Consider the following 14787-nt stretch of genomic DNA (forward strand, 5'->3'; position numbering starts at 1 on the left):
CCTTTTCTCTGTTCTTTCTCGGCTCCTTTGCTACATCCTCTGTAGGACTCCGCTGGTTTCAAGAAGGGATCATCACATCCCATGGCCAATTACTCTAGGAAGTCAGGATTTCTGACCTGTGAGTTCTGTGATATGGTTTTCCGCTCCTGGGCTTTGTTGGCTACCCATACCCAGCGATTCTGCATTGGCCCGCTAACTCCGGAGGTGACACGTGGAACACAGCCTTCAATAGCCATGGAACAACGGGGCACCAGGGTAAGGGTCGCCTATGACTGGGGCTAGGTTTTCCAGCAAACAGTATTCTCAGGAGTCTCCCTGTCCCCAGATTGTGGCACAAGAACAACAGAGCCGTTCAGAGCAGGAGGCCAGCAAATCAGCTCTAAAGATGTTGACAGAGGAGGTACACAACCACCTACATCAAACAGCTACAAATTTCCTATCTGTAGATAATGCTTGGGGAGATCACCCAGTTCAGGGATAGCGGGTCCCTGTTACCTGCAGGTGCAACTGCTGAGGCTGTCGCTACAGGAAATAAGTCCCTGGGCAACTGCGGGTCCCACCTCCCAGACTGCAGAGAGTCCTGGCGAGAGGCTGCGGACACTGCAGGGAATCCGCGCCAGGCGCGTGGCGGAGACTGAAGCGCAAAGTCGGGCTCTGGAGCGCCGCAGCGAGGGTGAGAGGTAGGGTGGCGTGGACGCTGGGCCTTCCCGCCGTGCTAGCACTCACCCTGACTCAGCCCCGTCTCCCTCAGAACTAAAACGGCGCCTCCTTGGCGTAGCGGGACCCAGAGGAGGATCATCGGCGCCATTCGGCCCGGAGCGCCAGCTCCGAGAACTCAGGGCCGAGGCCGACCGGACGCGCGGCGCGCTGCAAATGCTGGGGGCGCGAGTCCTGGCGCTCCAGTCGCAGCCCAGGTAAGGCCATCCGGAGCCGCGCGGGAGCCGGGGGGCGGGGCCTTGAGCGCGGATCCGTGACGTCACCTCCCCGCGCCAGCATCCTACGGGAGTCTCTCAAGGAGGGGGAGTTCGGTCCGCTACCGGCCAATCCGGGGACGCTGCCCGCTCAGATCCGGTGAGGTTCCGGGCGCAAGGGTTATGAGGGTCGGTGGTAGGAGCGGGAGGCTCTTCAGTATGAGAAGACTGCATCCTGCCGCCTGCTTGCTAGGGCTCTACGTGAGGCCTACGTGCGCGGTGGAGGCCGGGACCCCGGAGTTCTGGACAAAATATGTCAGCTGCAAGTGGAGGCGTCAGCCCTGGAGTTGAGGCGGTCGCAGAACCGCAAAGGTGAATGGCCCTGTAGACTAGTCCCTTCTGTTCGTTCAACACCGAGGTCCTAGACTTGGGAGGAAAAAAGGGTGAGGGAGCGCACCAGTAGCATGGGAGCCGGCTTAGCTCAAGGTAGGAAAACCCATTGCCAGCTGAAAAATCCAGACTACTGAAGAAAACCTTAACGTTGGAGAACTACATAAAGGATGACATGCCACTTTAATTCATCTCAGAAAAATCAAGTGCCACCTCTGAAGAGCTTCTAGTAGTGGAAGCCGAAAACCGGCTTCTGGAGGCAGAGATCAGGACCTTGCAGAAGAAGGGCCTGAGTCTGGCATCCTGGGGTCAGTGAAAACACAACTCCCCCCTAGCCCAACCCAGGGGTGAAGGGACCATGCCTGGAGAATGAGCCCTTGTCTGTATCATTGGTTGGTGTCTATGCGCCTATCCTTGTGTCTTTGGTATATGACCCTGTATGCCCCGATTTCTCATTCCAGTTTAAGGCTTCCTCCAGCTGAAGCCAACATTTTTCTGTTTCTAGGACCCAGGGAACATCAACTCCCTGATCTCTGGTCACACGTGAGTAGAAGGAGCGATAACCCCCTACTCCTGCCACCACTTACAAGTTCCATAAATGTACAGAACTTTCATGGCACTTCAACGTGTGAGGAAGTTGGCAGAGGCTGGGCTGAAGGCTGGCAATCCTGACATGCAGTTTGGGGAACGGGCAATTTGCAGTTCTCTATGGTTGAACTCTTGTCCACAGCAGATACTTAATGGAACCATGACAAGGAACTTAGGTCTGGATCGTCACTTCCTCCTACCTGCATCTGATGTTCTAGGCCCTGTGCCTTATGATCCTGGGTGAGGCCTGCTCTCTCTACAGCCTATTTAACCCAGCCACTATAGACATTTAACGGGATCCACATTAGCCATCCAGAGCTGGAGTACTGGCTGGGGAGAGGCATTTGGTGTTTTTGTGCTTAGATTTGTATTCTGCAGGGCTGGCCTTGTCATTTTCTATGACTTCCTGCGGGGCCTTGATGCTTCTTGGGTTTGGGTGCAGCTAATGACAAGCTTGACCCAGGATGGACAGGATATAGGAGGGACCACAATATTGCCTCCAGCCCTTTGCCTACCGCCACCATCAGATCCTGGACCTAGGGGCAACTGTGCCATCCTTGCAAGCAGGCAGCCTGTACCCAGGTCAGTAGGTGTCGGGCATAAAGGCCTCACCTCATTGTTTAATCTGTACATAATGGCCCTTCGGCCCATGAGGGCTAAGTCCTACAAAATCCCTAGGAAGAGACAAAGTCTTATAACATGGCTTTGGTTGTTCTACAGGTTGCCTCCATCCCCACTGATATCTTTGATCTGTGAACTACAGGCCTGGCAGGGAGTTACATGGCCACCACAACCAAAGGCTTGGGCCTCACTATTGCTATTTGACCAAGATAAGCATATGCTTAGTGGCCGTTGGCGCCTCCCACTTAGGGTCCTTCCTCCTAATTCCAATCTCAGCCGTGTCCAGCTGAATGAGATTCCCCAGGTGAGTGCAGAGGGTAGGGACTGGGTCTACTCCAAGATTCAGATAAGAGTACCATTTATCCTCTCCCAGGCAGGTCAAGCTGAGCTCTTTCTGAGGCTGGTGAATGCAAGAGATGCAGATGTTCAAACATTGGCAGAGATCAATCCAGCAAGTGCCCATGAATACCAGTACCCACCACTGGTAAGAGTCCACTGCAGCTAGGAAGTATGACTGAGCAGCTTCTGCTGGCTAACCAATTTCTATTAGCTAATATCCATCAATGACTACATTAACCCATTTGATCCTTAAAATGTACCCATTAAATACTGTGTGTGGGTGGGCGGTGGTGGCGCACGCCTTTAATCCCAGCACTCGGGAGGCAGAGCCAGGCAGATCTCTCTCTGTAGACCAGGCTGGCCTCAAACTCAGAGAAAAGCTACATAGAGAAACCCTGTCTCTTAAAAAATGCTGTGTGTAGCAGAAATAGAACATGTAACCTGAACCTGCTTTTCTTTAAACTTTGTCCTCAGTTCAATTCCAAAATCTGTTTACCTCTAGTTTGCTTTAAAACAAAACAAACAACCCTGCCTTTTCATGTTCTACAGGTATCATCTTCAGTGGAAACCAGTTCCTTCGCCCACAGTTCTGGTTTTGCTGATCCCCGACCTCTCACACAAGAGGCTTTTGTCAATGTCAAGGATAAAGATGAGCACTTGAACTCCCACCAGTTTTGACCTAAACACATCAGGTTTCTGAGGCAGAAGGCAGATTTAGACCTGCAGCTTTTCTAAATGAGGTCTGGAAATAATGATAAAGTCCAACCAAGCCAACCAGGACTTTTTCTGCACCCGTTTTCCTTTTGTAAAGCAGATTGAACAGTCAATTATTCACAGTAACTGCCTGGCATTCAAATTTCTAAAAATAACTAGGCTTTGTTAAAGCCAGCTTTATGGTCAAATTTCATTCTGCTCCCAGATTCTAGACAGAAATCTATTCACAATCAAGCTTCCAACCTACAGGAAACTCTTGAAGCAGGACAGATGTCAACCAAGTAGAGGATCATATACTGGAATTGCATTCTGGACCCAACACAGATCCAGTCAGCAAAGATCTTGTACTGGTCATATCAAGTCTGTTCCAATGGGAAAGACGATGGGGAAAAACACTTAGGACTCAAAATATAACAATACAAAGACATCTCAAGAAGACAGTTCAGAGACAGGATGAGCCCAGCCTTTGTGACCAGCCCAGAGGAATAATCTGGTAAAATGAGGACTGTCATTCAGCACAACAGTCCTCAACAGTACATTGACCCCACACTCTACTGCTTTAACAGCAATGAGGGGAATTAGTGTTTCAATAGTGGCGTTTTAAAGAGCAAGTATAAGACAGCTCTGTACTCACTTCATGCACCCCAATTGTCAGAGCCCAATGGGATGGCATTAGCGCCTGACCACCATCCCTCAACTAGACACCCAGAACTTGCCTTGCAGCTCTACCCCATATCCCACAGTGAGATATTCCAGGCAACCCAGGTCCCTTCCTGTAAAACCTTTCAAGCATAATTCCAGAACAAGGGCTGTTTTTTAAAATTAGCATATTTATTTTCATAAGTCAAAACTGCAGACAATATAACAATTCCAATTATTAACATACTGCAACCTTTCTATACAGAAAAGAACAAACTTTCTCCTCCTCCATATTCTTCCAGTCATCCCCACCTCAATCTGAGCCTTTCCAGTCAGACCTCCAGTCTTAGATTTACATATCAACTGATCTTCTGGGGATCACTTCCCATGTTTCCATCAGTTTTTCCAGTATAGGATTATGGCCTTAATTGGAAACCAGATGAACAGAAAATGGGCACAACCCAAGACCTGATTCATATTCCATCATCTACTTTCGGCACCAAACTGATTTCTTTCTACCAGTTCTTGTTTGGCAGATCCCTTCTAGAGACAGCACCACTGAAAGCGTGCAAGACAATTGAATTCAGCCAAGTATTTGGAAGTAGAAACATAGCACCAGTAGACAATGAAGGGCTTCTAGCACACTTGATCACCTCCACATTAGTCAGGAAGTGGGTTGCCCAACATCAATACACAAAATAAACACACACAACAAAAATGTAGTGCCCCAAGATTCCGCCAACATTTAAGAAAAAAGCCATCAAAGCCTTAGCTGTTGCCTACAATCTTTATTGAAGTTATACAAAAAGAATCCCCAAAAGTGAAAAAATACATTATGTACAAAACCACTTTCCCTCAGGAGAAAGGTTCTGCTCCCTCTTAACATGCAGTGCCTTCAACTGTAGCTGTAGACTCCACTGTCCCCTCTGTTGTTGCCGGGCTTTCAGCCTGATTCTCAGCCTGAAAGACAAAGAACCTAGGTATAACTTACCTTGACATGAGCCATCCCATAATATATACCTGAGCAGGCTTCAGTCATAAGTCAACACTTTGACTGCACTTTGCTATGGTAACAAGAACTACAAAGCCAGAAGTTCACACATTACATGGGAAGGATACAGTCTTGCTTGCTTTTCTATACATTCATTAGAGAAATCAAATAAAATCCCTGTCAGGCATCCTTTTACTTCATAAGCAGATAAATTTCAGTACAGTCATTTTCTGTGTCCATAGGCACGTGGAAGGCCTACAGTTAAGACAACTGGCCAAGTCTTAACTCCCCACCTCAGCCTCCATGCTTTCTGGAACGTCATTCCCCCTGGGGACAGCATCCCCACTGCCTCCATTCAGCTCAGGCTCCTGTTTGGCTTTCTTTGCATCCTCTTTCCGGGGGCTCTCTTCGTCTGGTTTCCTCTAGAGAGAGAAGTGTAAAGGCTTCATATTTATCTTAACAAGACAAATGCAAAATAATCCCAGAGCCCCCGTAGTCCCAATATCTGGAACATACTGACTCACAGCTCTATAGATCTGCTGTTATTAACAGGACAATGCTGACCACTACCCAGGAATAAACAGGTACATGTATTTTTATCTTAAATTTTCCCTAGTTGGGACACAGGCAATTGGTGAGGGTGAGCAGTACAACTGAGTGTACAAACAGGTTACCCACTTTTACAGGAAACACGGAAGCAAAGATTTACCACTCAGGGAAAGAATTATTGATTGGGACTGTTGGCAAATGTCAGCAAACCTATGACTAAAGAAAATCAGCCAGACCCTAAAATATATTCACCTAATCAAGCCTACTTAGCTTTCCAAATAGCCTCCAGGCTAAGAAGCCCTGAGTTTGTTAAGTAAGGTAGTCTTAAGTGGAAATGGTCCATGCAAAGCCTTAGCCATTTTAAAAATGAGTGTTGTAGGGGGGTGGGGGAAGGAAGGGGAAAAAAATGTGTGTTGCACTTTGCCACTTAGAGGGGGAGTCAACTATTGCTAATGTATTATTTCAAACCCTCGGGAGCACTCTGGAGGAAAGGTTAAAAAATAAGTACATGTAAGTACATGTAAATTTTACCTTCTTTCTGACAAGATGGGAAATATCAGTCACACAATTTGATGAGGAAGCACCATCTGTTGGTTTTCTACTGGCAATCTGGCAAAAATAAGCCTTTGTTATTAGCAATTACAAAAACTTTGCTTGATTTATAGTAGGCTCATTTGAAAAATAAAACAAAACAGAGTACACACCATGGAGACTGAGGCACCTGCTCCACTAGGAGAGAAACCTGAAGAAGAGCTCTCCACCTGTGAGGAACAGACACAAGTAAGCTGCAGCATGGAACCCCAAACACCCACCACACAAGTACCCATGGCTTCGGCGTCACAGCAAGATCTTCCACAACAAAAAGACACCCAAGAAACTCAAGAGTAGGCAGGAAACTAAACCCACGTGTCATATTTCCAACACATCATGCCAGTGGCCAAGAACACTGCAAGGCAGTTTAGCGTTAAGAGACTCAGTGACTTAAGCCATTTCTATATGGTACTGTCAAAAACAATCTACACACAGGTAACAGTATTTAAACTGAAAGGCAAAGAAATGTCCATGGGCACACAATGTATCGGTGACAGAGTCTTATCTGCACCTTGGGCACGCTTTCTAACAACTGGACTATTTGGTACACGTGAGATGAGCCCTCATTCTCATCAGCTCCCTCAAAGTCAGGCAGAGGTGGCACACACCTTTAATCCCAGCACTTGGGAAGCCGAGGCGAACAGATCTGTGAGTTAGAGGCCAGCCTGATCTACAGAGTGAGTTCTAGGACAGTCACTGTACCATACAAGTATGTTATTTAGACAAATTTTAAGATAAAACTCAACAAACCAGAGTAGCTTTCAAGGCCAGTTCAGCTACATTCCCACTCTGCTGGGACTCCTTTGCATCTTCTATCTTTTCTCTAATTTCAGGTAGCAGTTCTTTCAGCTCCTCAATTTCTTTCTCATATTCAGTAAATGATCCTTCGGCCTCCTTCATCTGCTCATTTAGTACAGCTACAAAGAACAGGCGTGAATCATTAGTAACAGAGATCCCCCCCGCCCCCGACTTTTTTAAAGATTTATTTATTCATTATGTATACAGAAGAGGGCGCCAGATCTTATTACAGATGGTTGTGAGCCACCATGTGGTTGCTGGGAATTGAACTCAGGACCTCTGGAAAAGCAGTTGGTGCTCTTAACCTCTGAGCCATCTCTCCAGCCCAAGAACCTTTTTTTTTTCACAGTGAATTGCTGCATCACCTAAGCATAGAGTAGCTGCTGTTCACTCACCCATTCTCTTTTCAATGACTTCAATAGATTTGCCAAACTGTGCCACTGCCTCATCATACTGAGAGTTGTAACCGTAGGCCAAACCCAACTGGTAGTGAGTCTCTGCAAGGAGACGGTCATGGGCTTCCAAATATTGTTCTTGGAGGTTTAGGCAAGCCTGGAACTCCTCCACAGCTTGGATATAATTCTCTAATGAAGACAAAACACCAAGAATTGCAAAGCATTTAATATAAAGCACTTACAGAAGAATTCAGTTCAGGAATGGTTTCACATTTCTTTCTATTTCTGACCCCCTCCACCCTTTCTATCCCTCTTTCCAAAACAGGCCTCTCGATAGCTCTGGCTAAACCAGAAGTTGCTATGTAGACCATGCTGGTCTTGAGCCCAGAGATCCACCCGCTTCTTCTGCCTCCCCTGCTCATTACTTGGTTTCACTGTCAGGATAAACCATTTACAAGGCTGCTCACTAATCTAGACACCAAAAGGAACTTGGACCTTTCTTCTGTCTAACAGGAGAATGGGGATATGAAGGAAGTTAAGAGATAACAAAATGGAAAATGCATTACCAGACTCAACACTAACTTCTCCAAGTTTAAGATGGGCTTGTGCAGCATAAAGCTGGGCTTCTTTTGTTTCTTGCCTAAAAAGAAAGATGATTAGTAAAGCCTTAAAACTAATTGTCTAATCCTAAAGTGCTATTTTCAACCACAAATCCACACCTAAAAACACCAAGAGTTTTTACCTTTTAAAAATGATCTTTGCTAAATCCAGCATATCCCAGGCAAGCTCGAGGTTCCCAATCTCCTCCTCTTCATTTTCTTGCAGAGACTTAAAGTATATCCAAATCATTGGCATTAGGCAGAAGAAAGAAGTACAAGAAAGGCATCTTGAGAATAAATCTAAATATAGAATTTACTAAGATTTGAAAAAAAGAAAACTGGCTGCAACTCAAAACACAAACCCTCTACCTAAAACCTACCAAATGGCCGTTTATTATCAGGTCTCTATTCATGGTGTTGTATTTCATCTCATGATAATAAAGGATCTCTAAGACCCAACCAAGAACCAGCTATCTACAATTACCTTTCCTATACTAGTAACCCTTAACCCTATAGTAAGAAAGTTGTAATGGTACTGAAGGAATAACAACTTACCTTGTTTTCAAGAACTGATTCATTTGGTGTTTCTTCAGCCTTGTCATTTTCTTTGTCTTCTTCCTCTGAGCCTTCAGTTTCTACAAGCAAAAATTCCTCAGTATTGAGATGTAACTAAAGATATTTTCTGTTTGGTCCGATTCTGATAAACATCTGCCAACCTACATTCTAAGAACTGCAAACGATCTGAAAATGTCAGTGTTTATCATCTCATTCAAACCCAAGCTCGTCTATTCATCAGAATGTCAGCAGTTTAAAGACACAGGATTTTCTTACACAAGTAAAGCCTTTCAAGAATCTTGTATCTACTCAGCAGACAGGTTTTGGTCATTTGTTAAGATACTACTGAAAGTACCAAAACCTAAATAACCCCAGTACATAATAACAATAACCAAAAGAAATAACCAAAAGACTAGCTTTCCTACAACAAGCTATGGGAAGGGGCATATGTGATATGCCCTCCCCAAAGAGCATATCACATAGACTCTATTGACCTCAAAAAAATTGGGGACGAACAAGCCAGTTACTTAAGATTTTATATAAGCCAGGAGGTGGTGGCACATGCCTTTAATCCCAGCACTCGGGAAACAGAGGTAGGCAGATAGAGATCTCTGGGAGTTCAAGGGCAGACTGGCCTACAGAGCAAGTTCTAGGACAGCCAGGGCTACATAGAGAAACCCTGATTTCAGAAACAAAAACAAAACAAAATTTAAATGTGTAGACATTCCTACATCTATTTTGATATACAGTAACAAGTCAGTTGTCCAAAGAACAAGATTGTTTAATAAATCATTGATGGGTCAACTTAAAATCCAAAATGCAAGCTATTTAAGTTGATAAAATACAATCAATTCAGAGATTAAGTATATACTCACTGTCATCTTTCATTAAGCTAGGTGAGGTTTTCTTTTGTTTTTTTTGTTTGTTTGTTGGTTGGTTGGTTTTAGGATTTATTTATGGTTTGGGGACTTAGCTCAGTGGTAGAGCGCTTGCCTAGAAAGTGCAAGGCCCTGGGTTCGATCCTCAGCTCCAAAAAAAAAAAAAAAAAAATTTATTTATTTATTATATATACAGTATTCTGCCTGCGTCTATGCCTGCATGCCAGAAGAGAGCACCAGATCTCATTACAAATAATTGTGAGCCACCATGTGGGTGCTGGGAATTGAACCCTAGCCAGTGCTCTTATCTGCTCAGCCATCTCTCCAGGATCAGCAATCATCTTCTTAGTAGCTAGGAGTACACAGCTTCCAGCATGCTCAACATTTTTAACTACAGCAAAAAAGATTACAAATGCCACCACTCAACAACCCATTATGGGAATGCAAACATGGAAAGTAAGCCTTAGCTTAGTTGTTGTTGAACTCCTGTCTCAAAAAACAAATGATAACCTGGAATTCCTATAAGTCAATCAAATACCCACACAGATCAATTAGCACAGACAACCCGAGCATAGCCAACCTAGATGACTACAATTTAAATTTTTATTCACTTACCAACCACACCTAACATGATAATTAAAATACAACGGAAAGGAAGAGAAGGAAAGGGAGGGGAAGGAAGGAGAAAGGAAATGAGGAGAGTAAGGGAGGGAAGGGAAAGAAAAAAAAAGAACACATTGATTGTATGAGGGATATACATATCCCAGAAGTGGTAAAAAAGTAGTACTGCTGGGCAGAGGTGGCCCACGCCTTTAATCCCAGCATCTGGGAGGCAGAGGCAGTCGGATCTCTGTGAGTTCAAGGCCAGCCTGGTCTACAGAGTGAGTTCCAGGAAAAGCACAAAGCTATACAGAGAAACCCTGTCTCGAAAAAACAAAATAAAAAAAGTCTAATACCATGAAATGGGTTGTTATTTTCTTGTGGAGCTAGAATCAAACAAAGAACTTTGCACATGCCAGGCAAGTATTTTACCACTCACTGTCATCCCATGCACCAATTGTGTATAGAGTTCCATACATGTGAATGTGGATACACTTACGTTATGGCATCTATATTGGTCAGAGGACGATAGCCTTAGGTTGTGTAAAAAACTGGTCAGGGTATCTTGTGTGCCAGGATAGTTTTCAGGATTTCTCTCTGGCTCCTAACTCCCCTTAGGAGCATTGGCATTATAGATGGGAAAACATGCCCTCTTTTAATATGGGTTCTGGGGATTCAAACTCAGGTTCTCACATGTAAGATGTGGACTAGCATTTATCTAACAAAGGAACCAACCATAGACAGTGGCTAAGCCCTAAGGCCAGACTCACCCATCTCTATTTGGTGTGATGAAGACTTCCTCCCCATTTCTTATTTGAAAAATACACAAAATTTTATCTATCAGCCAAATAACACTTATAGGGCTGAAAATTTCGTTCAATAGTAGAGTGCTTGGCTAACACACATGTGGCCCTGGGTTCAATCCTCGACACTATGACTTGATGGAGAATCATGATATCAGTTTTCAAAAACCTGAGGAATTCAATTTTATGCTTTCTATTAAAGAAGTCCTGAAACTCAAGAAGCCCACCAGTGCTACCACTTGACAAGTTCACTTCTGGCTGTATTGATACGAGCTGGAGTGCAGGGAGCTACATATAGGCAGATGCTTACCAGAATGGTCAAGTATTAAAGACGGGTTATTGAAAATCCGTAACTTAGGATAACTCTTGAAATAGTCAATTACAGAGAAAATTATGAATTGAAATACACTTGTAATTAGACAATTCTTGAAACAGTCTAGCAATTACATAGGATATTATTAATTGGAATAAGACCTGTAATTATTAATGCAATGTTAGATGAAACTTCTATACAGTAGAATCCAGAACTGAGCACAACTCAAGTCAGACGTGCCAATTAGTAATTAGAGGCTTAAAAATCTTGATAAATTGATTCACAATTAAGTCACTAACACTACAGTTGGTTAGCAGCCAAAGCAAGCAGGAAAGGAGGATGGAAAGCAACAAGAGACAAATGGCTAAGTACTTTGCGATCTCCTTTCCCTAAAAGAGGGGCGGGGCACGCTACTGAAATTAATGTGAATAACCCTCTAAACATTTCTATGAGCAAAAGATGGAAAGGGCATGAGAAAGCTAACTGCCTTCGTTCATTTAAATGGCATGCCTGCTTAAGTGTACAAATTCGGTGGATTCTACTGCTCTGTTCCTACTTCCTACAACAGGTAAGAGAAACCATGTGAACAGCAAATTTAAAAAACCAAAGGCATGCAAGTGAACATCCATTCAGCATTCTCTGCCAGCCTAACCTACTATTTCTCTACTTACCCCACAACCCATTTCTAATCCACCCTTCAGTGGCTAGTATGGTACAAGTTACTGATAGCTAGCCAAGTTTCAGAAACCAGAAACTTACCTAGTGAGTAAAAATATTAGTTACCAGTCAGCTAAAGACCTGCTACTCTTGGTTTAACTTGCTAAACCTATTATAATGTTGTTAAATAACCCCATTTTCATTTAGCCCTTTCCCAAACTAACCTTTTCCTAATCCAAAGGCAGACTGAAAATCCTGAATGGAAGGCTGACTTTTACCAATGATTAGTGAGTCAAATCTAGAATATACTCCACCCACTGTAGCTCTAGCACATCCCGGTTACCTTCACCCTCTTTCATCTGTTCGTCTCTCTCTTGTGTCTCTTCATTAGCAGCTATCTTAAATTTGTCTTCAGGTGCCTTGTCCATGGCCCTCTGGGCTACCTTGGTCTCAACCCCATCTCCAGCTGCCTCAGACTCTTCTACAGGTAGCATAGCTTCCTCCTGCTCAGGAACCAGCTCTGCCTTGACCTCCTCTACACTTGAGCCATCTTTAGTCTCTGTCAGTCTTTCTGCAGAAATCTGTGGTTCACCAGGAGTATGATCTCCTGCAGCTGATGGTCCATCAACTGAACCATTGTTGGGAAGAACTGTAATCTCCTGCCCTGGCTTCTTAGAGACATCTGATCCAGCCTCTGCAGCCACCACTGGTGACACTTCGACATCTTGCCCTGACAGTTCCTCAAGAACAGCCTTTCCTAGTTCACTCTCAGAGGCAGCTACCTGATCCTTTGGTTCCTCCCCACCCATGTCCACTGACTTCACCGTGGGGGCTATTGTTTCAGCTTCTACCTTCATTGAAGTACCCTGCTTTTCTGGAGACCCAACAGGCTGATCTTCTGAAGTTTCTTTTGGATTTTCCTCTATGCTTATTATTTCCTCTCCCTCCTTCTCCTGATGCACTGTTTCTCTGCATTCTTTATTTTGAACATAAGCTCCAGAAATTGATTTTCCTTCCTCAGTACACAATGATTCCTGTTCTGTCTTCCCAGAAGTGACCTCAGCTTCATTCAGTCCTGGTATTGCTGCTTCTTTTGCCTCTCCAGAGGACTCAGTTAACTGCTTTGAAGTCGATTCAACTTTTTCCTGTAGCTTCTCTGCAGGCTCACTTAGATCCATATCTTCTCTTCCACCCTTCTCCACTTCACTTTCCTGTTCTGTGTCAGTTTCAGGCTTTGACAGAGACTTGCCTTCTGCTTTTTTGGCTTCTTTTTCTCCCATGGCGTCATAAACCTGTTCTCTCAACTCTTCCCTTGCTTCCTCTACATGATTAAAGAACATGAAGCATAAACATGTCTCCAAGTTTAATGATAAAAGCATAAATGGAAACGAGAAATACATTCCCTTTAAGCCCTCAAATAGCTTGGCTAAGTTTTAGCAGGTGCCCCCAGGAGAAAAGCAAAAGGAAAATCCAAGCTAGCAAAGCAACATACTGCAAAAGTCAAACCTCTTTAGGTTAGAAACTACATGGCTTCACTTCAAGTAATCTGACTACCAGTCAGGGAAGAAGACATGTCAAACTTTCCTTCCTCTCTTTTTTTTGGAGCTGAGGATCGAACCCAGGGCCTTGCACTTGCTAGGCAAGCGCTCTACCACTGAGCTAAATCCCCAACCCTCTTTCCTTCCTCTTTTAAACACTGTATTTGATTGTAAGGCTCTAACATCCAAACTCAGAAAATATTTAATTTTCTAAGATGCATAAAACACAAAGTACTCCAAGGACTCCTATTAAAATAACTGGGCTATGCAAAGTGTTATTAAAAACGGGCATCAGAAAAGTATTTAATGTTCTTAGTATTTAATATACCAACTTAAACGATTGATATTAGATATATTTAGTTACTCTTAGAAGCTCACTTTAGTAATAGCTTTAGTAATAGCCTATACCCACTGCATCAGCCCAAGTACCTTTGTAGAGACCATCGGCATAAAAACTCTATTTCCATAACTCATTTAAAGGAAACATTGGTCGTCGCATCTCTTGAATGTAGCATGCAACACTACATACCATCTACATTATCATTGTTTTCTACCAAAGATTCATCTTCTGTTTTTTCTTCTTCCTCTTCTACATGCACTCCTTCCAAGGCATTTCCCAACACTCCATTCTCCATTCTACAAGAGGAAAAAATCATGAAAGTTTAACTAGTTCCTAACAATGTATTTCAAGATGGAAATAAAAGCAAAAGAAAAAGAATCAAGTAAAGAGAATAGAAAACTACATACTCAAACCAGGAGTTCTACAATTCCAGGTTAGCTAGGTCCACAAAGTAAGACTAGTCTTTAAAAATAAGGAAGCTGGGTGGTGGTAGTGCATGCCTTTAATCCTAGAACTCAGGAGTTCAAGGCTCAGTGTGGTCTACAGAGCGAGATCCAGGACAGGCACCCAAACTACACAGAGAAACTTTGGCTCAAAAAATAATAATAATAATAATAATAATAATAATAATAATAATAATAGTAATAGTAATAATAATAAAAATTAGAAGAAAAAAAAGCAAAAATAAGAGGGGTAAGGGAGGCCGTGTTAGAAAAATGGCTGAGTGGTCAACAGCAATTGCTGCTCTTCCAGAGAACCACAGTTCAGATGCTAACACTAATATCAGATGGCTCACAAATGTAACTCCAGCCCAAGGGGATCTGAGAACTCTGGCCTGAGAGAACACTTGCAATCATGTGCACATACCCACACCTACACCTAATTAAGATGAGAAAATATCACATGTCTTTAATCCCAACAATCAGGAGTCAGAATCAGGCAGTTCTCTGTGAGTCCAAGACCAGCCTGGTCTACATC

At 43.6% G+C, this 14787-nt stretch overlaps 2 protein-coding genes across 3 annotated transcripts in view; one reads left to right on the forward strand and one right to left on the reverse strand.

The window, feature by feature from the left end:
- Ccdc17 (coiled-coil domain containing 17) lies at positions 1 to 6133 on the forward strand. Its single transcript, XM_036178839.1, has 13 exons — positions 1 to 204; positions 326 to 400; positions 502 to 673; positions 752 to 914; positions 994 to 1071; positions 1165 to 1283; positions 1499 to 1609; positions 1807 to 1937; positions 2035 to 2129; positions 2268 to 2471; positions 2610 to 2814; positions 2884 to 2994; positions 3399 to 6133. The coding sequence occupies exons 1-13, from the start codon at positions 82 to 84 to the stop codon at positions 3525 to 3527; spliced, it is 1716 nt and encodes a 571-aa protein (XP_036034732.1). The 5' UTR covers positions 1 to 81; the 3' UTR covers positions 3528 to 6133.
- Positions 4976 to 14787, reverse strand: part of LOC118578137 (nuclear autoantigenic sperm protein) — a 25850-nt gene continuing 16038 nt past the window's right edge. The window contains exons 5-15 of one of the 2 annotated variants that reach the window (XM_036178831.1): positions 13999 to 14105; positions 12275 to 13252; positions 8681 to 8760; positions 8269 to 8354; positions 8093 to 8166; positions 7527 to 7715; positions 7084 to 7250; positions 6447 to 6503; positions 6274 to 6351; positions 5487 to 5615; positions 4976 to 5162 (exon numbers count right to left, since the gene is read on the reverse strand). In XM_036178831.1, coding sequence (XP_036034724.1) covers positions 5082 to 5162; positions 5487 to 5615; positions 6274 to 6351; positions 6447 to 6503; positions 7084 to 7250; positions 7527 to 7715; positions 8093 to 8166; positions 8269 to 8354; positions 8681 to 8760; positions 12275 to 13252; positions 13999 to 14105 — 2026 coding nt within the window. In that variant the 3' untranslated portion in view covers positions 4976 to 5081. The remainder of the gene's footprint in view (positions 5163 to 5486; positions 5616 to 6273; positions 6352 to 6446; positions 6504 to 7083; positions 7251 to 7526; positions 7716 to 8092; positions 8167 to 8268; positions 8355 to 8680; positions 8761 to 12274; positions 13253 to 13998; positions 14106 to 14787) is intronic. The other variant, XM_036178832.1, reaches the window with a different exon arrangement.

Source organism: Onychomys torridus, chromosome 2, assembly GCF_903995425.1.
Source record: "Onychomys torridus chromosome 2, mOncTor1.1, whole genome shotgun sequence".
In the NCBI taxonomy this organism is placed as follows: Eukaryota; Metazoa; Chordata; class Mammalia; order Rodentia; family Cricetidae; genus Onychomys; species Onychomys torridus.